The sequence below is a fragment of the Balaenoptera borealis genome (genome assembly GCF_965194805.1).
Source record: "Balaenoptera borealis genome assembly, chromosome: 17".
Classification (NCBI taxonomy): domain Eukaryota; kingdom Metazoa; phylum Chordata; class Mammalia; order Artiodactyla; family Balaenopteridae; genus Balaenoptera; species Balaenoptera borealis.
The window spans coordinates 65,566,537-65,593,052 of record NC_138876.1 but is presented as its reverse complement, the minus strand read 5'-3'; the positions used below and the strand labels follow the sequence as shown (position 1 = coordinate 65,593,052).

Here is a 26,516-nt window from a genome sequence, read left to right as displayed (position 1 = left end):
TGGCAGAGCAAGGAAGGAAGAGATGAATATCAAAAATGCTGGTAAGAAGAAAGCAGATGAAATGTTAGTAAATTCTGAAAGGCTGCATGTGGGTTAGCACAACAGTTTAGAAAAACTAGGAACTCCAGAGAGAAGTGCTTTTCCATGGGCTTCCTCTGGGAACTCAGGACAACTGGAGGTACATCAGGAAACCGGAGAGAGCCCCACTCGGTGGTACAGGTATGAAGCAGGTGAATGTCTGTCACTGAGAGAAAAGCCAAGAACTCTGCACACTCCTCTAGTCTTCTCTCATACAAAGACAAAAGCTCAAGCCACTAAGAAAGGAGAGAAACAAATCCTATCTGCCTCTAGAGGTAGGAAATTTTATTAACCCAAAAGCTCAGGCAAAGACTCATTGCTTCTGGGTAAAGAGTAGAAGCAGGGCTTCCCTGGTGGCACAGTGGTTAAGAATCTGTCTGCCAATGCAGGGAACATGGGTTCGAGCCCTGGTCTGGGAAGATCCCACATGCCGCGGAGCAACTAAGCCCGTGAGCCACAACTACTGAGCCTGTGCGTCTGGAGCCTGTGCTCCGCAACGGGAGAGGCCACGACAGTGAGAGGCCCGCGCACCACGATGAAGAGTGGCCCCCACTCACCGCAACTGGAGAAAGCCCTCACACAGAAACGAAGACCCAACACAGCCAAAAATAAATAAATAAATAAATAAATAAATAAATTTATTTATTTAAAAAAAAAAAAAAGAGTAGAAGCAAAAGCTATCTACTCCAGGAAAAAAAAAAAGGGAGGGTAGAAAACCCTCTTGAGAGAAAGACCCTGCGCCAATACAAAGCAGATGTCTGAAAATGTTGGGAAAGGGGCTGGAAAACTCTACTGCACCCAACACAACCTACAGATCCAAAGTAAAGTTTGGCTACCGTGGGGAAGGAGGTAGAAATAGTAGGAAAAACCCACCTCTGAGCCCCAGGACCATAGAGTCTGTCTGAGAATGAAGTTGGACAAGAAAATCAAGAACTATGCTCCCTGGCTATTGTAAATAGAGCTGCAATGAACATTGTGTTACATGACTCTTTCTGAATTATGGTTTTCTCAGGGTATATGCCCAGTAGTGGGATTGCTGGGTCATATGGTAGTTCTAGTTTTAGTTTTTTAAGGAACCTCCATACTGTTCTCCATAGTGGCTGTATCAATTTACATTCACACCAACAGTGCAAGAGGGTTCCCTTTTCTCCACACCCCCTCCAGCATTTATTGTTTGTAGATTTTTTTTTTTAAAGGGGTGTATCGGGCACCCACATCCCCACTCCCTTTCTCTCTTTTTTTTTAGGAATTCCTTTATTTTTATTATTTATTTAGTTAGTTAGTTTTAGCTGTGTTGGGTCTTCGTTTCTGTGCGAGGGCTTTCTCTAGTTGCGGCAAGCGGGGGCCACTCTTCATCGCGGTGCGCGGGCCTCTCACTGTCGCGGCCTCTGTTGTTGCAGAGCACAGGCTGCAGAAGCACAGGCTCAGTAGTTGTGGCTCACGGGCCCAGTTGCTCCGCGGCATGTGGGATCTTCCCAGACCAGGGCTCGAACCCGCGTCCCCTGCATTGGCAAGCAGACTCTCAACCACTGCGCCACCAGGGAAGCCCGATTGTTTGTAGATTTTTTGATGATGGCCATTCTGACTGGCGTGAGGTGATATCTCATTGTAGTTTTGATTTGCATTTCTCTAATGATTAACGATGTTGAGCATTCTTTCATGTGTTTGTTGGCAATCTGTATATTCTTTGGAAAAATGTCTATTTAGGTCTTCTGCCCATTTTTGGATTGGGTTGTTTGTTTTTTTGATATTGAGCTGCTTGTAAATTTTGGAGACTAATCCTTTGTCAGTTGCTTCATTTGCAAATATTCTCTCCCATTCTGAGGGTTTGGAAGCAACCTAAGTGTCCATCGACAGATGAATGAATAAAGAAGATGTGGCACATATATATAATGGAATATTACTCAGTCATAAAAAGAAACGAAATTGAGTTACTTGTAGTGAGGTGGATGGACCTAGAGTCTGTCATACAGAGTGAAGTAAGTCAGAAAGATACCGTATGCTAACACATATATACGGAATCTAAAAAAAAAAAAAAAAAAAAAAAAAAAAGTCATGAAGGACCTAGGGGCAGGACGGGAATAAAGACGCAGACCTACTAGAGAATGGACTTGAGGACATGGGGAGTGGGAAGGGTAAGCTGGGACAAAGAGAGTGGCATGGATATATATACACTACCAAATGTAAAACTGATAGATATTGGGAAGCAGCCGCATAGCACAGGGTGATCAGCTCGGTGCTTTGTGACCACCTAGAGGGGTGGGATAGGGACGGTGGGAGGGAGGGAGATACAAGAGGGAAGAGATATGGGGATATATGTACATGTATAGCTGATTCACTTTGTTATAAAGAAGAAACTAACACACCATTGTAAAGCACTTATACTCCAATAAAGATGTTAAAAAAAAAAAAAAGAATTATGCTCCCTTACCCAACACAATCCTATGGTCAAATAACAAGTAGGAGCAGTTGACTACAAAGCATAGAGATACCCCTCACCTCGTGGCAGAGCAAAGAAAGGACTGCTGCTACCTGAGGAGAGAGCAGAAACATTGAGGAAAAACCCTCCCCAAACCTTACCCCAAACAAAACACAGATAACAGCAAACCACTGCTAAAGGAACTTGAAGTTAATAGACTGTGGCAACAACAAAACCCAAAACAAGCCCAACTACTGACTAGATTGATGCCACCCTCCATAGTAACAGTCTGACAGAAGAAGAGATGTGCCTATTTCTCAACATAAATGCTACTTAACTCAGCCTCTAATGTTTCTCAATACACAATGTCCAACATTCATTCAAACATTATGAGACACCCAAAACTACAAAAAGAAATAACCTTTTGTCAAAAGAGGGAGAAGTCAACAAAACAGGACCCAGAGATGACCCAGATGCTAGAACTCTAAGAAATAAATTTTACAATACCTGTGATTAATAGGTTAAAAGATCTAATGTAAAAGGCAAACAACATGCATGAACATTTGGAGAATTTCAGGAGAAAAACAGAAATTATAGAACAAAAGCAGATGGAAATCCTAGGGAGATAAATACCACAGAAGAAAATTAATATTGATGTCATTATTAACAGATGAACACAGCTGGAGAATAATCAGTAATATTGTAGATAAATCAATAGAAATTACTCAAACTGAGAAACAGGAAAAAAAAGGAGTGAAAAATAAAAAGGAACAGAAGATTCTGGATCTATTAAGACAATACCAATGGGCTAACAAATGCGTAACTGGAAACTCCCAAGGAGAGAGAAAACAAGGAAGAAGAAATATTTTAAAAGATGATACCTGAGAATTTGACAAAATAACTGAATGAGAACAAATCCCAGATCCAATGTGTTCAGAGACCACTAAGCAGGAAAAATACAAAAAGGAGAAAGGAAGGAGGAAGAGGAAGAAAAGGAGGCAAAAGGGAGAAACAAAAGAGGAAGGAGGGAGAAGAGGGAAGAAGAGAAGGAGGAAGAAAGGAAAGAATCAAATTTAGACATATCAGAGTCAAACTGCTGAGAACTAATGAAAAAGGAAAATTTTGAAGGCCTTCAGAGGGGAGAAAAAAGCACATCAAGAGAGGAAAAAGAAGGCAGATAAGAATTACAACAGACTTCATATAAAAAACCATGCAAGTCAGAAGACAGTGGAACAAGATCTTTTAAAGTGCTGAAAGAAACACAAAAACCCAGAATGCCATACCCAGACAAAAATAACTTTTAAAATGAAGATGAAATAACAAATTTCTCATCAAACAAAAGCTGACAGAAATCACTGCCAGCAGAACTTCTAATACAAGTAGTATTAAAGGAAGTTCTACAAGCAAGAGTATAATACCGGAAAGAAATTTAGATCTACACAAATGAATAAAGAATTCTGAAAATGGTAAAAAAATGAAACTAAATATAAGATACTTTTCCTGATTTTAACCACATAAAAAGATTGACTATATAAAGCAAAATTAATAACAACAAACTGTGGGTTTTATAGTATATAGATAGAAGTAAAATGTATGACCACATCGAAGGTGAAAGAGAAAAAAGTGAACAAAGAGTAAATGGAAAAAACAGAAACAACTAATAAGATGGTAGATTTAAATCCAACCACATCAACAGCTATAGTAAGTACAAATGGTCTGATCACCTCCAACTAAAAGGCAGAGATTGTCAAATTATATTTTAAAAAGCAAGACCCTATTATATGCTTTCTAAAAGAAACCAATTTAAACATAAAGACACAGATAGGCTAAAAGTAAAATGATGGGGGGGGAAATATCCCACACAAACACTAATCAAAATAAAACTGGAGTGACTATATTAACATCAGACAAAGAAGAATTCAGAACAAGGAATATTACCAGGGAGAGAAAAAAATTCACATAATAATAAAGTGGCCAAGTCATCATAAAGGCATAACAACCCTAAAGGTATATGTATGTAACAAGATAGCTTCAAAGTACATAAAACAAAATTGATAAAACTGAAAGTAGATAAATCCAAATTTCTAGCTGGAGACATTAACACTTGATATAAGAAGTAAACAGAAAATCAGAAGAGACACAGGACTTGAAAGAAGAAATCAAAGGGAAATTAGAACAAATTTTGAAATGAATAAAAATAAAAACTCAACTAGCCAAAATCTGTGGGACAGAGCTAAACCAGTGCTTAAAGAGAAATACATATCATTAAATTCTTATATTAGAAAAGAAGAAAGTTCTCAGATCCACAGTCTAAGCTTCTAGCTTACAAAACTAGAAAAAGAATAGAAAATTAAATCCAAAGCAAGTGAAGGAAGGATAAAATAAAGAGCAGAAATCAATAAAATTGAAAATAGAAAAATAGAGAAAAACCAATGAAACCATAACCTGGTTGTTTGAAAAGGATAAAAATAATTGATAAACCCCTAGCCAGATTGATCCAGAGAAAAAAAGAGAAGAAACAAATTATCAATATCAGAAATGAGAGAGAAAATATCACTACAGATGCTGTAGCCATTAAAAGAATGATAAGGCAGTGTTATGAACAACTTTATACCATTAAACTCAACTTAGATGAAATGGACAAATTCCTTGAAAGATTCGAACTGCCAAAGCTCACTCAAGCAGAAGTAGATAATCTGAGTAGTCTTATATCTATTTTTTAAACTCAATTTATACTTAAAACCTTCCTACAGAAAAAATTCTAAACCCAGATGGCTCCACTGGTAAATTCTACCCAACAATTAAGGAAGAAAGAATACCAAACTCTTTGAGACTATGAAAGAGGAGGAGATACTTCCAAACTTACTATAGGAGGCCAGCACTACCCTGACAGTGATACTAAAACCAGTATTTCTACTTGGGATGATGAAAACTTTCTGGCTGTGGATAGTGGTGATAGTTGCACAACACTGTAATTGTACTTAATGCCACTGAAATGTACACCTAAAAATGGTTAAAACGGTAATCTTTGTTATGTATGTATATACAGCTATCCCCTACCTTTTGAAAGTTTACTTTATGCCATTTGCTTTTATGAAAGACCTGCACTAGTACCTGTTATTGTTGACCAAAAGAAATCCAAAGAGGGTTTTCACTTTTATGAAAAACCAAAAATACCATTCAGCGTTTATTTTGCAGGTAACCATCACTGAGGCAGCGCACACCAAGAGCGGCAACTACATGCAGCATCTCAGCATCCAGCCGCCATAGCTTTGAACTGCATCTGAAGATCTGTGCTTTATCTGGATTTATGTTGTGCATCCGTTACCAAGATGTGTCCTAAGGTAAACACTTCTTCATTTTAGGCCATTCTGGCTTACAAAATGTTTCATAGGAATGCTATACTTTCAGATAGTGGGGGAACCTGTATCACATAAATTTTTTAAAATCCATCAATAAAAAAATTCACCATATCCACAAACTAAACAGAAAAGTCATGTGAGTATCCCAACAGATGCACAGAAAGCATCTAGCAAAGTTCAACATTCACTGATAATTAAGGGGAAAAAAACTTCTCAACAATGCAAGAATACAAGGAACTATCAGTCTGATATAGAGCATATATAAAAAGCCTACAAGCATCCCAGTATATAATGGTGAAAGACAATGATTTCCTCGTAAGATCAGAAACAAGGTAAAGATATCTGCTTTCCTATTCAACAATCAATCACTTCTATTCAACATTGCTCTGGATGTTCTACTCAGGGCAATAAAGCAAGACAAATAAATAAAAAGCATACAGATTAGAAAGGAAAAAAAAACTGTCTTTATTCACAGATGACACATCATCGATGCAGAAAATCACAAAAAAATCTACAAAATAAGCTAACCTAACTGATAAGTCAGTTTAGCAAGGTCACAGGATACAAGGTCAATATATAAAAGACAATTGTATTTCTAAATGCTAGAAAAGAAGAATTGGAAATTCAAATTAAAAACCAATACCATTAACAATAGCATCCACAAACATGAAACGCTTAGGGATAAACATTAAAAATGTACAAGATATTTCTATGAAAAAGTACAAAACACTGCTGGGATCTATTTCTAAAAACCTAAATAAACGGGGAGCTAGATCTTGTTCATGGGCTGGAAGACTCAATATTCTTAAGATATCAATTTATGTAAAACTGATCTACACAGTCAACACAATCCCAAAGAAAAATCCCAACTGGATATTTTTTGGTAGAAATTGACTCTACAGTTTATTATGAAAATGCAAAGACTCTAGATTAACCAAAAAGATTTTTAAAAAGCAGAACAAAGATGGAGTTCTTTATTTGATTTGAAACCATAGCAAAAAAGCTACACTCGATATACAGTTGTAATAGCTGAAGAACAGACATACAGATTAATGGAACAGAATAGAGAATCTAGAAACAGACCCATACATATGTGGTCAATTGATTTTCAACAAAGGTGCTAAGGAATTCAATGGAAAAGCACTCATCTTTTAAACAAATGTGGTGCCTGAACGTACATAAAAAAAGGAGAGAAGGCAGGAAGGGAGGAGAGGGGAGTCATTTATCTGATAGAGGACTGGCACACAAAATATATAAAGAACTTTTACAACCCAATAATAAGGAAGCAAACCATCCAGTTTTTTAAAAGACAAAAATTTTGAACAAATACTTCATGGAAGAGATATGAATGGTAAATAAACACATGATAAACTACTCAGCATTATTAATTAGGGAAAATGCAATTAAAATCCAAAGAGATAATGTTATACACCTACTAGCATGATCAAAGCTAAATGACAATAACAAGAGTGGGAAAAGATGTGGAGTAATTGGAAATCTCAAACATTGCTTGTGGAAATGCAAAATGATACAGCCCCTCTGGAAAACATCTTCAGTTTCTTGTAAAGTGACACGGTACTTATTATTTAACTGTGTACCTATAGGATATACTAGAGAATATGTACAATAAAGATTTGTACATGAATGTTTTTAACCACTTTATTTATAATAGCCTCAAACTACAAACAACCTAAATGTTGGTGAAGAATAAAACAGTGACAAACAATAAAACAGAACAAATGAATGATAAATGCAACAATGTGCATGAATCTCAGCGATAAGAAGCCGGACACGGGACTTCCCTAGTGGCGCAGTGGTTAAGAACTGCCTGCCATTGCAGGGGACATGGGTTTGATCCCTGGTCCAGGAAGATCCCACATGCCACAGAGCAACTAAGCCCATGGGCCACAACTACTGAGCCTGCACTCTAGAGCCCACAAGCCACAACTACTGAGCACGCGCGCCACAACTACTGAAGCCCTCATGCCTAGAGCCCATGCTCCGCAACAAGAGAAGCCACCACAATGAGAAGCGCGTGCACCAAAACAAAGAGTAGCAGGGGGCTCGCCGCAACTAGAGAAAGCCCACACACAGCAATGAAAACCCAATGCAGCCAAAAATAAATAAATAAATAAATTTATTAAAAAAAAAAAAGAAGCCAGACACTAAAGGCTACATAATGTACGATTCAATTTATACAACATTTTGGAAAAGGCAAAATTATAGACACAGAAATCAGACCAGTGCTTGGCAAGGGCTGAGGAAAGGAGAAGACATTTACTATAAATGGGCATTAAGGAACTGTTTGGGGTAACAGAAATGTTATAAATCTTAATTGTGATGGTGGTCAGTGCATGTACACACACACACACACACACACACACACACACACACACACACACGTCGAAATGTATTGAACCGCAACTCGATGAATCTGGATTTTTTTAAAGGGGGCATGTTAGTGCATACACATAGAATATCTCTGTAAGGATATTTATTTCATCTTTATTTATCAAATCCTTACATAAGATTCACTATATTCCAGACACTATTCTACACGATGTACAAATATTAACTCACTGTGGGAGATAACTTTTTAGGAAGAGAGACCAAGAGACTGAGAGTCTCAGGGTGAAGTGAGACTAACATTTTTTTTTCACTGTTTACTCTTTTGTGCTATTTAAATTCTTTTAATCACGTACATATCTTGCTTATTTTTTTTAAAAGCCAAGTTTTTAAAAACTGCTTTTACAGGTTTGTTTTTTTAATTGCTTTTGCTACATTCTCCAAAGATCTTCTTATTGACAAATCATTGTATTCACTCCTTCTCTTATTTGATCTCTGCAGCACACGACGGCCACCTTCTTCTTAAGATCATTCTCTACTGCCCCTTTTGCAGGTATTCTTTCCTCCTCCTTCTTCCTGTACCCCCACGCACATTATCTGCTACTGACATCTCATCATGTACACCTCAGAAGGACTGCTGGTGTCTTTCCCCTCTCCTCTCTACCACCACTGCCTTAGTTCAGACCCTCAGCATCTTTCACCTGAACAATCCTGCTAGCACTGGCCTCCCTGCCTTCAGTCCTGTCCTGCCCAAATCCATTCAGTACATTACTTATAGGACTGTCTTTTGAAGAAAGCAAACCAGATCATGTCACTTTCAAGTTCAAATCTCAAATTAATAATTCAAAAGCTCTTTACTTCACATAAAAACAGTGGTCTCAGCTATTCCTGACTTTCCAGATTCATCTTCACATATCTAGAATTTTAATTATACTATAATTTTTGTTATATGATTAAAGCTCCTCACCCCTAACACTTACTGGTCAGTTTCTTGAGTGCAGGGACAAAATTCCAGTCATCCCATTATCTTCAATTTTAAGTGTTTGGCATTTAGTGGGGGTGGTGGTTAATTTTATGTGTCAACTTGTCTGGGCTACCGTTCTCAGATATTTGGTCAAATGTTATTCCGGGTGTTTCTGTGAGGGTGTTTTTGGAAGAGATTTACATTTAAATCACTGAACTTTGAGTAAAGCAAATGGCTCTCTATAACGTGGGTGGGCCTCAACAGTTGAAGTCCTGCCTAGAAAAAGGCTGACCTTCCCTGGAGCGAGAGGCAGCTCTCTAGCCAATCGCCTCTGGACTCTGCAGCTCCTTCCTGAGTCTCCAGCCTGCCAGCCTCCCCAGCAAATTCTGGACTAGCCAAGCCTCCAAAATTGCATGGGCCAATTCCTTTAAAAAATCTCCGTGTGATACACACACGCACACGCACACACACACACTCTCTCTCTCTCTGTCGGGCTCTGTTCCTCTGGAGAACCCTAACTAATAACACAGTGGGTAAGCAAAAAACGTTTTTCAAATTAATGAAATTAATGCCAGTTTTTTGTTCTATTTTATTTTCACTTAACTTACAAATAAATGTCTATGAGATTTATTTTGACGTATTTTTATAAATCACCTACCAATTTTAAGTCAATATAAATGTGTTAAGTTAAAACAACATATACACAATATAAGAACTATAGAAACTTGAACACATGTTAGGTTTCATGTTACAAATACTTTTAAAAGAGGAAAAAGCATTCATTAGCCAGGTTATAAAAACAGAATTGAAATCTCCAGTGATATCACACAGACAAATAATTTTTAATCACTCAAAATAACTGCCTAGATATTTGTAGTGCCTTAAAAAGAAAAGCGTATCTAAATATTTTTTAATAGATGATTTCATTGCTACTCTAACCTTCAGAAAGATGTTCCTGCAGAAACTGAAAATATCCCTGAAACAGAATCCTTGTGTGAGAAAATGGCATGGAAAAAAGCATATTGTTTATGATAGAAATAATTATTACGCCTGTTTTGTGAATGTTCATACAAATAAAATGTTTAATAAAAATAATTTATACATATGTATAGATAAAATGATAATTTAATACAAAGTGAAATGAAGCCAGTTCCTGCCAAGTTATCTGCCAAGTCCTGAATTCAAGGTTCTCAGCTTCTCTTGCAACAGAGGTAGGTGTTAATGATGTCATTACCTGCTGCAGAAGAAATAGGGGACCATGAACACAAGTCTTGGCAGAAAATAAACACCCTCTGAGTTTACCTTTAATTTAAAGTAAATAGAAAAATTAGTTTATAGAGTGTCTGTCCTATATAGTTCCTGCCTTAAAGGTGTAATCAGGATCTTTATTTCCAGTGTTTCCAGCTGTATTCCAGAAATAAAGGCTAACAACCTCTATTCTTAAAAAAGCACGAATTAAAACTGTGTACATAAGGCAAAAATCATCAGTCAGTAAGCTAAAATTATTACACTGGTATTATATAAGATATGTATAATGATACAATGAACTTTTAGTATTTTCTAATTGTAAGATTATAATATTTTATCTTGAACCCTAAACAGCTGTTATTTTATACCTGGAGAATCTATCTTTAAAGATATGAAGATAGAGTACCACCTTAGAAAAGTTAAAACTTGACATCTACTTTAACACCAGTTAAGACAGTACTTAGAGTCAAGGAACACTGGGACAGAATTTGCTCATCACTTTTATACCCTGACAGGATAGAACTTGTCCATGTAAATTTAACTCTCACCTTGTCAAGTTGATCTTGAAGACTAGTGGATGCTTTATAACCAAGTTGTAACAGCATTGCTTCTGCAGCATTTTTTTTGGCTATCTTTTTATTAGGTCCTGTTCCAGTAGCAACTTCATTGCCTACCTTGACCTGGTAAGATTAAAGTAAGAAATTAATGATAGTTGCTTTGGTAACAAACCTTAACACCATAAAGCAATGTGTTCTGCTCTCTAGCATTCAAAAATATAAACTTCAGTCCGTAATAAAAATGGCAATTAAGATCCCTTTTATGTAAAATATATATGAATATATACATAGAGAAAAGTATGGAAACATGGTCCTCAAAATGTCAGTGGGGGTTATCTCAGGATGACAGAATCTTAGAAGATTTTTAGTTCCTTACATATTTCTATATTATTTGAGTTTTAAACAATAAACTTGTATTATTGATATAAGCAGAAAAATAAAATTCACATTGTAGAGAGTTGATTACGACTACATTTAGTATTCTTTACTTATTAAACTGAAAAGGCTGAAATTCATGTTGCTGCCATTTAAAATAATGTTAAAATGGGCAGAGGACCTGAATAGACATTTCTCTAAAGAGGACGTGGAGATGGCCAAGAGGCACATGAAAAGATGCTCAATACCGCTAATCATGAGGGAAATGCAAATCAAAACCACAATGAGCTATCACCTCACACCTGTCAGAACGGCTATCATCAAAAAGAACACAAATAACTAATGTTGGCGAGGATGTGGAGAAAAGGGAACCCTCCTGCACTGTTGGTGGGAATGTAAATTGGTGCAGCCACTGTGGAAAACAGTGTGGAGGTTTCTCAAAAAAACTAAAAACAGAATGGGGGAGAGGGATAAATTGGGAGACTAGGATTGAGATATACACACTACTATACAAAAAATAGATAACTAATACGGACCTACTGTATAGCACAGGAAACTCTACTCAAAACTCTGTAATGACCTATATGGGAAAAGAACCTAAAAAAGAGTGAATATATGTATATGTATAACTGATTCACTTTGCTGTACCCTAAAACTAACACAACATTGTAAATCAACTATACTCCAATAAAAATTATTAAAAAAAAAAAAAAAAAAGAACTACCATATGTACCAGCAATTCCACTCCTGGGTATATATCTGAAAAAAACAAAAACACTAATTCAAAAAGATACATGTACCCCAATGTTCATAGTAGCATTGTTCATGACTACCAAGACATGGAAGCAACCTAAGTGTCCACCAACAGATGAATGGATAAAGAAGATGTGGTATATATACACAATGGGATACTACTCAACCATAAAAAAGAATGAAATTCTACCATTTGCAACAACATAGATGGACTTGGAGGGTATTAGGCTAAGTGAAATAAGTCAGACAGAGAAATACAAATACTGTATGATGTCACTCATATGTGGAATCTAAAAAATACAACTAGTAAATATAACAAAAAAAGAAACAGACTTACAGATACAGAAAACAAACTAGTGGTTGCCGGGGGGAGAGGGAGGAGGGGAGGGGCAATATAGGGGTAGGGGATTAAGATGTACAAGCTACTATGTATGAAATAAGCTACAAGGACATATTGTACAACACAGGGAATATAGCCAATACTTTATAATAACTAAAATTGTGAATTATTGTATTGTACACCCGTAACTTACATAATACTGTACATTAACTATACGTCAATAAAAGTCTTTAATCCAAAAAATAAATTTTAAAAATGATATCATTTACAAAGGTTTACATTAAATAGTTCCTGAAGACAACTAATATATAAAGATTAGTACAATACTGTGGTTAAGAACAAAGACTTCCAAGTCAGATTTAGTTGAAATCCAACTCTACTACTTCCTAGCTGCATGAACTGATTCAAATTATTTACTATCTCTAAGCCTCAGTTTTTTCATCAGTAAAAGAGGGATAATACAATGACCTAATAAGTGTTGCTTTGAAAATTAAACACAAAAATGTATGTAAACTACAGTGTATGTTACAGTATCTGAGTATAACTGCTCAATAAATGGTAGCTTGTTATCATTAGAACTATTCCACAGTTACCTTTTGTGAACACTTGATGTACACATGTATACATGTACATCAACATATTTAAATATACATCAGCCATTTTATATCCACATGTACATTTCCTGAGTTGGCTAATGATTTTTTAGACTTGCATGTGCTGAGATAATACAAATATAAAAAGTAAATGAGAAAACAAAAGAGGAAAGAATTACAAGGAGAAATAGAAAATACACAATGAGAATGGAATTTGTTTTTATACGTTGTTCTCAGTAAGTGATAGAAGCAGACAAGAAGATAATCACAGTTTTGGAAATTAAACAATCTAAATAATCTATGGGCAAAGAAGAAATCTCACCGGAAATTAGAAAATATTTTAATAATAATGGAAATACAGTATATCAAAACTTGAAGGATGTAGCTAAAAGAGTGTCTAGAAGAAAATAAATAAGCTATAAAAGCTTAGAGAAAGGCAGAAAAGTAATAAGCTAACCATCCATCTCAATTTTTTTTTTAAATTAATTATTTATTTATTTATTTTTGGCTGTGTTGGGTCTTCGTTTCTGTGCGATGGCTTTCTCTAGTTGTGGCAAGTGGGGGCCACTCTTCATCACGGTGCGCGGGCCTTTCACTATCATGGCCTCTCTTGTTGCGGAGCACAGGCTCCAGACGCGCAGGCTCAGTAATTGTGGCTCATGGGCCTAGTTGCTCCGCGGCATGTGGGATCTTCCCAGACCAGGGCTTGAACCCGGGTCCCCTGCATTGGCAGGCAGATTCTCAACCACTGCGCCACCAGGGAAGCCCCAAGAAGTTATTAACAGCAAAATAAACCCAAAGAAAATAGAAAAATAAAGACAAGAGCAGAAATTAAGGAAATATAAAACAAAGTACAACAGAGAAGTTCAAAAAGCTTAAAGTTGGTTCCCTGAAAGGACTAATAAAATGATAAACCAAAGGTAATACTGATCAAGAAAAAATAAGAAAAGACACAAATAAGAATGAAAATGGGAGATTACTACAGCTTCTGTAGCATTACAAAATAATAAAGGATACTGAATATTTCAGCTAACATTTTTTGACTATTTAGATAAAATGGAAAAATTCCTAGACAATACAAATTACCAAAACTGGCACAGAATAAACCCTTAGCTATATAGGTCTGTAACTACTAAAGAAATTAAAACCACAATTAAAAACTTTTCCACAAAGAAAACTACTGAGAGCTTCTCCAGCAAGTTCTACTCAACATTTAAGGAAGAATAATGCTAATCTTACAAAAATTCATCCAAGAATAAAAAAAGAGGAATCAGTCCCCAATTATTCAGTGAGGCATCACTTTGGTTCCAAAATCCAACAAGTATAAGAAAAAAATTTTACAGACCAGTTTCACTCATGAACATAAATGCTAGTTTAAACCATATAATAGTACATTGAACAAAGCAATATTAAAAAGAAGAAAAGTTGTGACTAAGTTAGGTTTATTCCAAAAATGCAAGATAAGTCTAACATTCGAAACTCAAACAAAATCAATGGAATCTACTATATTAATCAGTTGAGGAGACAAATCATATGATCACCCTAATAAATGAAGCAAAAGCATTTGCTAAAACTCAACCTTCATTCATGATAAAAACTCTTAGCAACTAGGGAAGGAAGAGAACTCAAACCTCAACAAACATTATACTTAATGTTGAAGTTCTGAAATTAGAAACAAGACAAAAATGCCCTCCATTTTTACTAGTATTTAACATTTTACTGCAAACCCTGGACATAGCAATACGGCAAGCAAACTAAAAGGTTTAAGAATTAGAAGTGGGCTTCCCTGGTGGTGCAGTGGTTGAGATTCTGCCTGCCAATGCAGGGGACACGGGTTCGAGCCCTGGTCTGGGAAGATCCCACATGCCGCGGAGCAACTAGGCCCGTGAGCCACAATTACTGAGCCTGCGCGTCTGGAGCCTGTGCTCCGCAACAAGAGAGGCCGCGACAGTGAGAGGCCCACGCACCGCGATGAAGAGTGGTCCCCACTTGCCGCAATTAGAGAAAGCCCTTGCATAGAAACAAAGACCTAACACAGCCATAAATAAATAAGTAAATAAATAAAAATTAAAAAAAAAAAAAAGAATTAGAAGTGTAAGAACAAACTGTCATTATTTGCAGAAATAATATTTACAGAGGAAATCCAAGAAAATTTATGGGTAAATTATAAGAATTTATGAAAGTACAAGTTCTTGTATAAAAGACAGTATACAAAAGCCAACTGCCCTTGTATATTCCATCAACAATTAAGTAGAAAATGAAAAATATTAAAAGATACAATTTATATTAAACAAAAATCAAATACCTATGATGTTTAAAAATCTTTACACATAAAACAATACACATTATTGAGAAATATTAAGATAAACCTAATAGAGATATGCCATACTCATGCACTGAAGACTCAATATTATAATAATATCAATTTTTTCAAATTGACCTATAAATTCAATAAATTCCCATCAAAATCCCACACATATTTTTACAATATTTGACAAGCTGATTCCAAAATTTACATGGAAATGCAAGGTGCAAAGAACAGCCAAGATCCTTTTGAGGAAGAACAAGGTGGGGGCATTATTCTTCGGGATGTCTAGACATTATAAAATTAACATCAGGGAAAAGAGAGATAAACTTGACTGCCTTAAAATGAATTACTTCTATTCCTCAAAAAGTATCAATAAAAAAGGAAAAAAGTCAGGTCACAGCACAAGAGAAGATATTTGAAATGCCATATAACTGCAAAAGACTCACATTTCCAGAATATATAATAGATTCCTATAAATCCATTTTTTTAGAAAAACAGCTGAAAAATGAGCAAGAAGGCTGAACAGGCAATCTAGATCTGAAATTTTGAATTGTTTTATCAAATGTCACTGCAATTTGCTTAAAAAAAATTAGAAAACTTCAATAGCTTCATGACACTTTAATAAAATTTCACAATGACACTATACTGGGTACTAGCAGTGAATGATACAACTAAAACTAGTTTTCAGATACAATGTATGATAATTCTACACATATTTTTCTTTTTTGGCTTTTGTGTGTAATCATAACATTGGTTATTTCACTTGTGTCAGAACATATAGATTTCCATCTGGTATCCACACATGTGTACTGTTTGCCATTTATTCTTACACCATTATTGAGATTTTTATTTGTATTACTATTTCCATCACTACTTTTAAGCTTCAGTGAACCAACTCCTTTTAAGGAATTAGGGATATGCAACACAGTGCTTAAAAAAAAACTTAACAATTATAAATAATGTCCAAATTATATGACAAAGAACTGCACTTTCTAAACAGAGTATAACTCAAGATGAACTAAATGACATACTTCTTGCAGTGTATGAGACACTGAAAATGTACTCATTATAGAACCTCTGTAACAACTATCACAAATCTTATAGTTCAGATCTGTGCAATGTTTTTGAAACATTTCACTGCTTCTTCTCCTGAAACCAGAAACCACCACATTATGACAAATCAGCAGTAGTCTATGGACCCCACTCAGAAGCACTGATCTAGTGCTGTTCACGGCAGATCCTTGGAGCTAGGTGCACACACACACCTCCCACATCTGTTGGCCTGCACCGGACCCGATGTTATCAAGGCCCTGTGTGTCCTTGAGTCCCTGGCTAGAGCCAGCCTCTGCTACCTGTTGTTTTTTCCAGTGCTTGGTTTGTTCGCCAGCTTCACCAGACCCTGTGTTGTTGCTGGAATGCATGCTAGCTAAACGATCAGCCCAGCTACGTCAGAAGCTTCCTCTACTGCTCTGAGGGTCACAAGACTTGCCAAAGTAAATGGCAGCAAAAGATAACTGAGCAGCGAAAGATGTTTCATCTGTTTTCACAGGCTATATACGTCTTGTCATTCTCATTCAAATCTTCTGCTGCTTCATCCCTAAATCTCATTTACCTGCCCAGGCCTGAGGCCCTCTGGCTCCAGGTTCCTGCTCTTGGGCCATGGGGTTCCCATCACAGCATTCACCTTAAATCTATGTCTGCTGGCTTTCCGTCTGACCTACTCTGACACCTCAAGACTTATTTCCAGAACAGGTGCTTCCAGATTCATTTTTCCCATTCACCCACCCTTTGTCTGACACAAGTTTTTTAGTTGCATGGTTCAATAGCTTGTGAGTAGTTGGTTACCCCAGAGTTATTTGTTACTATTGAAAAAGACCACTGTGCTAAAGGACTTTGATTCCCTGCCAGCACTCACAGTGGTCACTCAAAAAAAAAAATCACTGCATTATAAAAGTCAAGTAAGTATGTAAGTAAACTTCCAAAAGTCATCTTCCTAGAAAGCTCACAAATTTTATAACTATTATAAGACTTTTACATTAAAATGTTAATTTTTCTGCAAAGAAGCTCAATTATTTTGCTATGCAATAAATTTAAGACGGCCAGATTTTTTGTCTTTAAACAAATCATTTAAATTAATCAAGTCATCTGGACTTCCTGGCAGTCCAGTGGTTAAAACTCCACGCTTCTAATTGCAGGGGGCACGGGTTTGATCCCTGGTCAGGGAACTAAGATCCCACATGCCACACAGCACGGCGCCCCCACCCAAAAAAAAAAAAAAAAAAAAAAACCAAGATACTATTTAAAAAAAATTTTTTTTAAATTAATCAAGTCCTCAAAAAACCAACAAAAAAATTCTAAAATAGCATTTACCAAAAACTTAATTATCTTTCACTGAGTCACAAATGAAATTTCCTTTACATATATTTTTTTAAATCTGGAGATCTTAATCACAGGTAGAAAAATTAACATCATATGACACATAATAACAGAATGTGCTGATACACAATTTAGTTACCGTTATTTTCTCTTGAAAAATTAAAATATGTCTCTCCAAAAAAAAAAAAAAAACTTTAAGAAATTTTCTCTGGACCTAAATATCCAAATAATGTCATCAGAGATCTTCCTTTACCTAGTAATCAATACAAGTAACTACATCCATTTTATAACACACATTTGTTTGTGGGGTTTTTCTGGTGATAGATAAATATGAGCACATTATCTTTAGATAGTTTACTTCCACATTCAATTATAACGATTCAATTATAATGAATGATAACATTGTTTAAGTAGTTTATACAAAAGCCTTTACTTTGATGAAGTTGCTGCAATACTGTAATGAATCCACTGGGGCTTTCAGAAGAAGGAAAAAACAATATGAATTCAGTGTGAAAACATTTAAAAGTACAGCCAAATGTTCCTGTTTGACTAGAATGTTTATGAATACCCATAAAATGGAAGCTCGCCTAAGATATTCTAAATTCCTCTTTCAAAAGGGGTACTCAATATAATCCACAGGAAAGGAATTGTTTAATAAAGTCAAAGCCAGTTTTTATTCCTGACACAGGTCTAAAATGTAGGGGATTTTTTTTTCCCTCAAGTTTCGGAGTTCAAAGAATTATTTTCTATAATTCTTTAAAGTCAAGAATGTAAAAAGAAAAACGGTGCACGTGTTTAACAAAGTGAAAATACTGGAACCACACTGTTGCGGGTCCCAGTGACATCCAGACAATAATGCATTCACAAACCACAGAAGAATTCCCCCTCTCTGGATATCTAAGTTCCCAACCGTGGTTCACCTGTAACTACAGCATAAGTTTATATCACCAACAAAAGCCTAACATACTAGCTCTCAATCAGGCAGGCAGCAAATATACCTCACAGGTTTATGAAGGTCCTACTACATACATACCGCCATATTGGGTACTGTGACATAAAGAAACATGGGGATTACAAATTAGGAAGGAAGGTAAAATTTAGACATGCATGAAAAGTTAATCAACATGAGATACTATATTTGAGTCCAGAACGTTTGCCATGGATCAGCACTTAATTAACATCTGTTGATTGTAACTGGGTTTTATTAAAAATGAGAGCCACAGGTTTGACTGGAAAAAGGTTCTCTGACAAGCCTATTATAACAGAAACAGTTGGGACAATGAGAATTTAAATACAGACTGGGTGCTAGATGATTCTAATGAACCATGCCTAATGTAAGAAAATGTAAGAAAAACTTCCATATGTTTTAGAGATACACACTAAGTATGTAGGCTAAAATGACATGTGGTTAGAAAGCAGCTTTAAAATACTTCAGGAAAAGAAGGAAAGGAGGGTGGGAGGAAGGGAGGAAAGAAAAACTGGTAGCCAAAGCAAGTACAGCAGAAATCTTAATTGTTGGCTTTGGATGATGGGTATATTCCCCAAGATGCCATTATACTCTTCCATTATACTATTTTTAAAAGCATACTATTAAATATATCCACCTTTGGATACGTTTGAAATTTTCATAATAAAAATGAAAAGTTTCTGTGATACCGGGGCTTGACTTGGCAAATGAAGATGGATAGGTATAGGATTTAAAACGAAGGAGGGCATTTTAGGCCTTCTACCTCATTCCTAGTCCCCACCCATCGACCAATACACCAGCAACCATTCTTCAATTTTCTTGGCTTCACAACGCAGCAGTTAAATCTCTCAGCAATTCTGAGTCCCTCAGTCCTCACCACAGTTAGGTAGCCAGCTAGCTCCCTTTTCCTAATTTTTCTAATAACTCAAAAGCTCATGCTCTTGGCCCTGTTCCACATACTACATCCACCCTTCTAAATTTTGTTTCTAATTCCATCTGTCTTTTATTCCCAGTAGTTAATAGACTCCAGCTGCAAACTGCAACACATTAAGTTACAGATAGGCATTCTAAATGATGAACTCTGCGTGAGCTCACGGTCCCTTAGAAACTCATACTATCTATTCTAACATGTCCTTGACACTTGAATGTTTCAACCAAGTTGGTAGATGGGCCTGGAGGGAATGAACACTTTTAAGTGTAAACAGTTCTACCTTCTACTATTAATTCCTAGTTTTCTTTTCCACCATATCTCTATTCCAGCCTCAGGATTTCTAAATTTTTTCAATAGTTAAAAAAATCTTTTAATATAAAAGTTAGAAATACCTGCATCACAAATTCCCGACGTCGAGGCATTCCTCTTTCTGAAAGCAAAACGTAATCTGGTTCCTTTTCCTTTTTGGCCTGTTGAATTTGAGCCAGGCGGCTAATGGGGTTCATTCCTTGACCATATTCTGGTCCAGCCTAAAAAAAATTTAAGAAAAATTTTCAAAACATGAGACCTGCTTTTAAAACTTGTTATTAGGTCCTTAAAGAAACCATGGTTCTCACCTCCTCCCCTGCACCCCAAAACTCTGTCTGAAATAAATGAAAATTTATAAAGGAAAATTATAAAATGGATCTGAAACTAGGCTTCTATAGGATTTAGGGCTTAGAAGTGTTATTGATAAGTTGGTCAACTATCCTTTTAAACTCTTTAATACAGTAGGAGTTGCTTCACAACTTCTACTCATCAAAAAACACCAAAAAGAATGTAAGAAGATAAGCCATGAACTGGGAAGAGATATTTGAAATACATGTAAGTTAAAAAAAGATATATCCAGTATCCAAAATATATTTTTAAAAACTCCTAAAAAGTATTAAGAAAAAGACAATCTAAAATAAAAATGGGCAGGACTTCCCTGGTGGTCCAGTGGTAAAGATCCACCTGCCAATGCAGGGGACGTGCACTCGATCCCTGGCCGGGGAACTAAGATCCCACAGGCCATGGGGCAACTAAGCCCGCACACCACAACTACTGAGCTTGCACGCCTCAACTAGAGAGCTCGCGTGCGGCAAACTATAGAGCCCACTCGCTCTGGAGCCCATGCACTCTGGAGCCCGCACACCACAACTAGAGAAGCCCACGCCCACAACTAGAGAGAAGCCCACGCCCACAACTAGAGAGAAGCCCACGCCCACAACTAGAGAGAAGCCCACGTGCCACAACAAAGAGCCCGCGCACTGCAATGGAAGATCCCACGTGCCTCAATGAAGATCCCACCTGCCACGACTAAGAGCCAATGCAGCCAAAAATAAATAAATAAATAAATAAATAAATAAAATTTTAAAAAAATAAAACAAAAATGGGCAAATGAGATGAACAGATATTTAACAGAAGAAAAAAAACATATAAAAAGATAATCCATCTCATTAAGACTCAGAAAATGCATATTAAAACCACAGTGAGATACTATTTCATACCTATCAATTTAGCAAAAGAAGTCCAACAGCCTCAACTGGTGAAGATGGGGAGTAACAAAAACTTACACAGTGCTGATCATAATATAAACTGGAAAACAATTTGGCAATGTCTAGTAAAGCCAATAAATAAACCCACTCCTCAGTAGCCTATTCAACTAGAAAACTGTTACCCAAATGTGCTAGCTCATTTGTATGGGAATATCCACAGCTGCATTATTTGAAATAGCAAAAAAAGAAAAACTGGAAATAACCTAAACATTCATCTATAAAAGAAAAAATAAATTATGGCATGTTCATACAATGGAACGGCATATCACAGTGAAAATGAATTAAGTATTGCTACATACCTCAAGATGAATGAATTTAAGAAAAAAATGTTAAGTGAGAAAGGCAAGTACAGAATAATATATAAAGTATGATATAATTTATATAAAGCCCATTAAAACTACAAAACACTGGTGAAATTAAATAAGATCTCAGTAAGTGGACAGACACACATGTTAATGGATCAGCAGACTCAATATTCTTAAAATGTTGATTCTCTTCAAACTGATCTGTCAATCAAATCTATCAAACCAATCAAATCAATCTATCAACCCCAATCAAAACCCCAGCATGCTCTTTTTGGGTAATAATTAATAAGCCAATACTTAAAATTCATATGGAAATGCAAAGGACAAATAACCAAAACAACCTTGAAAAAAGAACAAAGTTGGAGGAATCAGACTGCCTGATTTCAAGATTTATTATAACGCTATAGTAATCAAGACAGTACGTGTGGTACTGGCAGAAAGACAGACAAAGAGATCAGTGAAACAGAACAGCATCCAGAAGTAGATCCACACATATATGGTCAACAAAGGTGCAAAAGCCATTCAATGGAGAAAGGGTTGTCTTTTCAACCAATGGTACTGGAACAATTGGATATTCACATGTAGAAAAAACCCAAAACTTCAATCCATACCTCACACAAAAGTTAACTCAAAATGGTTCATAGGCTTAAGTGTAATATCTAAAACTAAAACTTCCAGAAGAAAATATAGGGGAAATTTTTCTGGTTTGGTTACGTAACAATTTCTTAGATACAACACCAAAATCATATTCAATAATAATAATGATAATAAATTGAACTTCGTCAAAATTAGTAACTTCTGTTCTTTAAAAAGGACAAGTCACAGGCCTGGAGAAATATTTGCAAACCACATATCTGATTAAAAAATACTTGTACCCAGAATGTATAAAGACCTCTCAAAATTCCATAATAAATTTATATTTTAAATGTATTATTTGTTATTATTTAAATTATTACTTAAAAATTTTTAAGCGAGCAAAAGATCTGAACAACACTTCATCAAGCTTCATGTGCTACTGTATATACAAAAAAATGCTCTATCATTAGTCACTGGAGGAATCTGAGCCAAAATGAGATATCAATATGCATGTATTTGAACAACTGAAATTTAAGACTATACTATGTGTTAGAAAGGATATGCAGATACTAGAATTATCACACATGGCTGCTGAGAATACAAAATGGTTCAATCACTTTGAAAAACAATTGGCAGTTTCTTAAAATGTTGTATACCTACTAAATGACCACACCACTCAACTCCTAAGTATTTACCCAAGAGAAAAAAAAGCATATGCCCATAAGACTTAGACACAAATGTTCACAGCAGCTTTATTTTTAATAGCCCCAAATTAGAAGCATCCCAAATATCCAACAAAGAGTGAATGGATAAACAAATTATGGTATATCCATTCAATATAATACTACTTAGCAATAAAACAGAACCAACAATTAACAGTTGTAACAACATGGATGAATTTCTAAATTATTATACCGAGTGAACAAAGCCAGTCAAAAAAAGAGTGGTTGCTTGGGAATTGAAGGTGGGGGGATTCCAAAGGGGAATGAGGAAACTTTGGGGAGCAACGGATAGGTTCATTATCTTGATTGTGGTCATGGTTTCACAACTGTACACATATATCAAATCATATCAAATAGTATGCTTTAAATATGTACAGTTCACTGTATGTCAATTACACCTCAATAAAGCTATTTTAGAAACCAACCAAATACCAGTTTTCAGAAAAACAAACATGTAGTAAAACTGTAAGATTAGGAAACATTAAACACAAAACTAATGATGGCAGGTTACATAAGGGAGGTGGTATCAGGATGTGACAGAAGAGGGTATACAGATAGCTTCAACCTTACCGAGAAATGTTCTATATTCAAGCTGGGTGGTAGGTCTCACTTACTCTTATTTAGTATGCTTTTTAACTTACATACACATCCTATATAACCTTTTAGAAGGCACTCTATTTTTAACTTTATATAAGGTAATGTTTATGAATAAAACTTGATAAAAGCTTTTTTTTTAAGTTTATGTATAGCCTTTTTAGTGGCTTCTAAAAGGTTTAAAAAAAAAAAAACCTTTGCAAATCAAATATTTTTTTCTGTATGCAAACTAACTTTCTTCATATATTATTCCTAGAAATGAAGGTTTGCATGTCCTATGGTCAGCACTTTATATCCACCTGTGAAAATTTACTCTAAAACAGGTATTAGAGACAAGGGTAATCACTAAGTTACAGTTTATATATGTTACACTAAACTTACAGAAGAGCCACTATATAGTCTTAGCTTTTCCTGTAGTTGTTGAGTCTCGACCATATCTAGCTTGGTGCTGCAGGTACAGCCTCTAAGTCAGATCCTGCAAGGTCTTTTAAATTATGTTTTGGGGATTTTGGGTTTTACCCAAAGAACAATGAGAAATTACTAAAAGATTTTAAGTAGAGGCATGACATGATCTGATCAGTATTTCTAAAAGACAACACTTTTAAAAAGATCTTTTGATGTCAAAAGTACTTGTAGGAAGAAGGCCAATTAAAAACCCACTGTAGTAGTTCAGGCAAGACATGAATGTGAGTTGGATCAAAAGGTTGGCAGGGAATGGAAAGAAATGGACCAACTTAGGAAATATTTAAGTGATGGAATCAATAGGGTTTGATGATTGACTCTATACAAGGAGTAGGAGAGATGTTAAAAAGGACTCCCAGGATTCTGTTTCAGCCGCTGGATGGGGATACCAGTCACTATGATAAGGAATGCAGGAGGAGGAAGAGGTTCAGAAGGGAACACGATGAGTTTTGGACAGAGTTTCAGGGGCCTGTGAACTATTAAGTGAGAGCCCCAACAGGCAGTGTCGCGCACAGAAGAGTATTTGGGAATCATCTATATAAGGACTGAATTGAAGCCCTAGAAGTATGAAGAGCAGCCTAGGAGAGAGAAAGAGAGGGAAAAGGCTGAGAACTTCAATACTGCAATAGTTGGGTAGAGGGGGAGAAGAAAGAAAAGGAAAATTTTAGCTTTTGATAAAATACTGGTTTCTACTTCTACTTACATACCAAGAAAATGAAAAAAATATATATTATAATGGAAGTAAAGAAGGACTGATGAGAAAAGACAAATACAGATAATAACCCGTAAGTCTAAGATTGAAATGCCAATGAAAAGGTAAAGGGAAGCTCTTGAGTCTCGCACTAGAAGATGTCCATGAAGATGATCACATAAACATGTACTTCCAATGGTATGTTGTCTTTATTCCTGTTTAATTTGCCTATTTTATAAGAATGTCTGTAAGTTCCAAAGACGCTGTTGATACAGATTCCAACGACAAAGAACCAGATGCATAAATCCAATCAGAGAATGATGGAGTTCTGAGAACGTTAAGAATGGCTGGTTTCTTCCCTTGATTGAAATTAACTACTAGCACCCTTGAAAATTAAGTTATTCCTTGGATAGCAAGTCTTAGATTATCATTCTACAAACCAGTAAGGACAGTCTTATTCAGAAAACTTTATCTCCAACATCAGAAAACCTCCTTTGAGGCCTCATCTTACAGAAGAGAACAACATTAAAGAACAGAATCTAAACCCAAAGACACCATCAGGGCAGGATTACATTTTAACAAGGTGACTCTGTAGAGTAAATTAAAATCCAAAAGGAGTTCACAACCAACCAGTTTCAAATGGGCACTGGCATCAGATGTGACTGGACCTGAAACCTGACTCTGCTCTGTGATCTTAGGGGAGTTTCTTAAACACCCAGAACCTCATCTGTAAAATGGGGATAATATCTACATCACAGAGTGATTAAGAGGATCAAATGAGACAATGTGATAATTTCATTATTCTAAATAAAATCAAGGTAAATCATCAACAGCTATTTCCTCTACTTCTGTTGCATAATAAGGAATGGTAGACCCTAGATGTAGAAGACATTTAAGGAAGTGACTAAAATGCTGAAAACCAAGACACTATCCAAGCTGATCCACTTACTGGCCCACTAGAAGGTCTGATCATACTCAAAATTATCTAGATTCCAACTCATTGTATGCATGCTGCTTTCTCAAAATAACCTTACATTTCAGAGAATATCTACAGACTTTAACATAAGACAGATATGGTACAAGAAACTCCAAGTGTGATGTATGTGAGGAAAATTGTAGGGGGGGAACCGAATCTGGGACTGGGGGAGGATCAGAGAAGGCATCCCTGAAGAAGTCAAGTTTAAGCTGAGATCTAAATGGTGGATAGGAAGAAAGTTCTAGAATAACATGCTTATATATTGGAGGTAGTAGCAAATTATTTTTAGAATTCAAAACGTTTCTCCCCCCTTTGTGGAATAACATTTAAACAATACTCTTGCTTTTAATGGCTATGGTTAAAAGTAACAAGAGTTATATTTATATTCTACTATAAAAAGTGATAGATCTTTTCTAGACTAAAGGCTTATTATTCTTAATTTATTAAGATTAGATTTAGTTTAACAGATTAGGTGGAAGTTAATGTGACCAGTTTTGCACTGCCATTCTGATGCAGAGCACTGTTCTTCCATCATGGAGAAGCTATAGATTTTATATATAAAAAGATTTAGGAAAACAGACCATGGATACATTCATGCACATGTAAAATGTGAATAGAATTAGATACAAAATAACAATAGCTAATATTTATTGAGTACTTATTATTTGTATTGTTAATAAATATTTAATAATAATGACTAATACATTCTACGTAGTATTTCAAGTAACACATAACAATCCTGTGCAGCAAGTTCAATTATTATTCCTACTTTATAAATAGACAAGTGAAAGATTAGAAAAGTTAGGTAACTTGCTCAGGTCACAAGGATTCACACTCCAAGGTCATTTTCTGACTCTAATGGCCATTTTCTTAACAACCATATCCTACTCCCTGACCATGTGGTTAGAGCATATAAATGAAAGCCAGTCCTCAAAACCACTATGACTCATGATGAGTGGACCTATTTGGCGTTTATTTTTAGTCTACCTTGCAGCA

At 35.8% G+C, this 26,516-nt stretch overlaps 1 protein-coding gene across 1 annotated transcript in view; it reads right to left on the bottom strand.

The window, feature by feature from the left end:
* The window catches only part of STAU2 (staufen double-stranded RNA binding protein 2), a 286,094-nt gene that overhangs the window by 164,256 nt on the left and 95,322 nt on the right, over positions 1 to 26,516 (bottom strand). Inside the window, exons 9-10 of the mRNA XM_082364073.1 lie at positions 20,010 to 20,147; positions 10,966 to 11,097 (exon numbers count right to left, since the gene is read on the bottom strand). Of these exons, the coding sequence (XP_082220199.1) occupies positions 10,966 to 11,097; positions 20,010 to 20,147 (270 nt within the window). The remainder of the gene's footprint in view (positions 1 to 10,965; positions 11,098 to 20,009; positions 20,148 to 26,516) is intronic.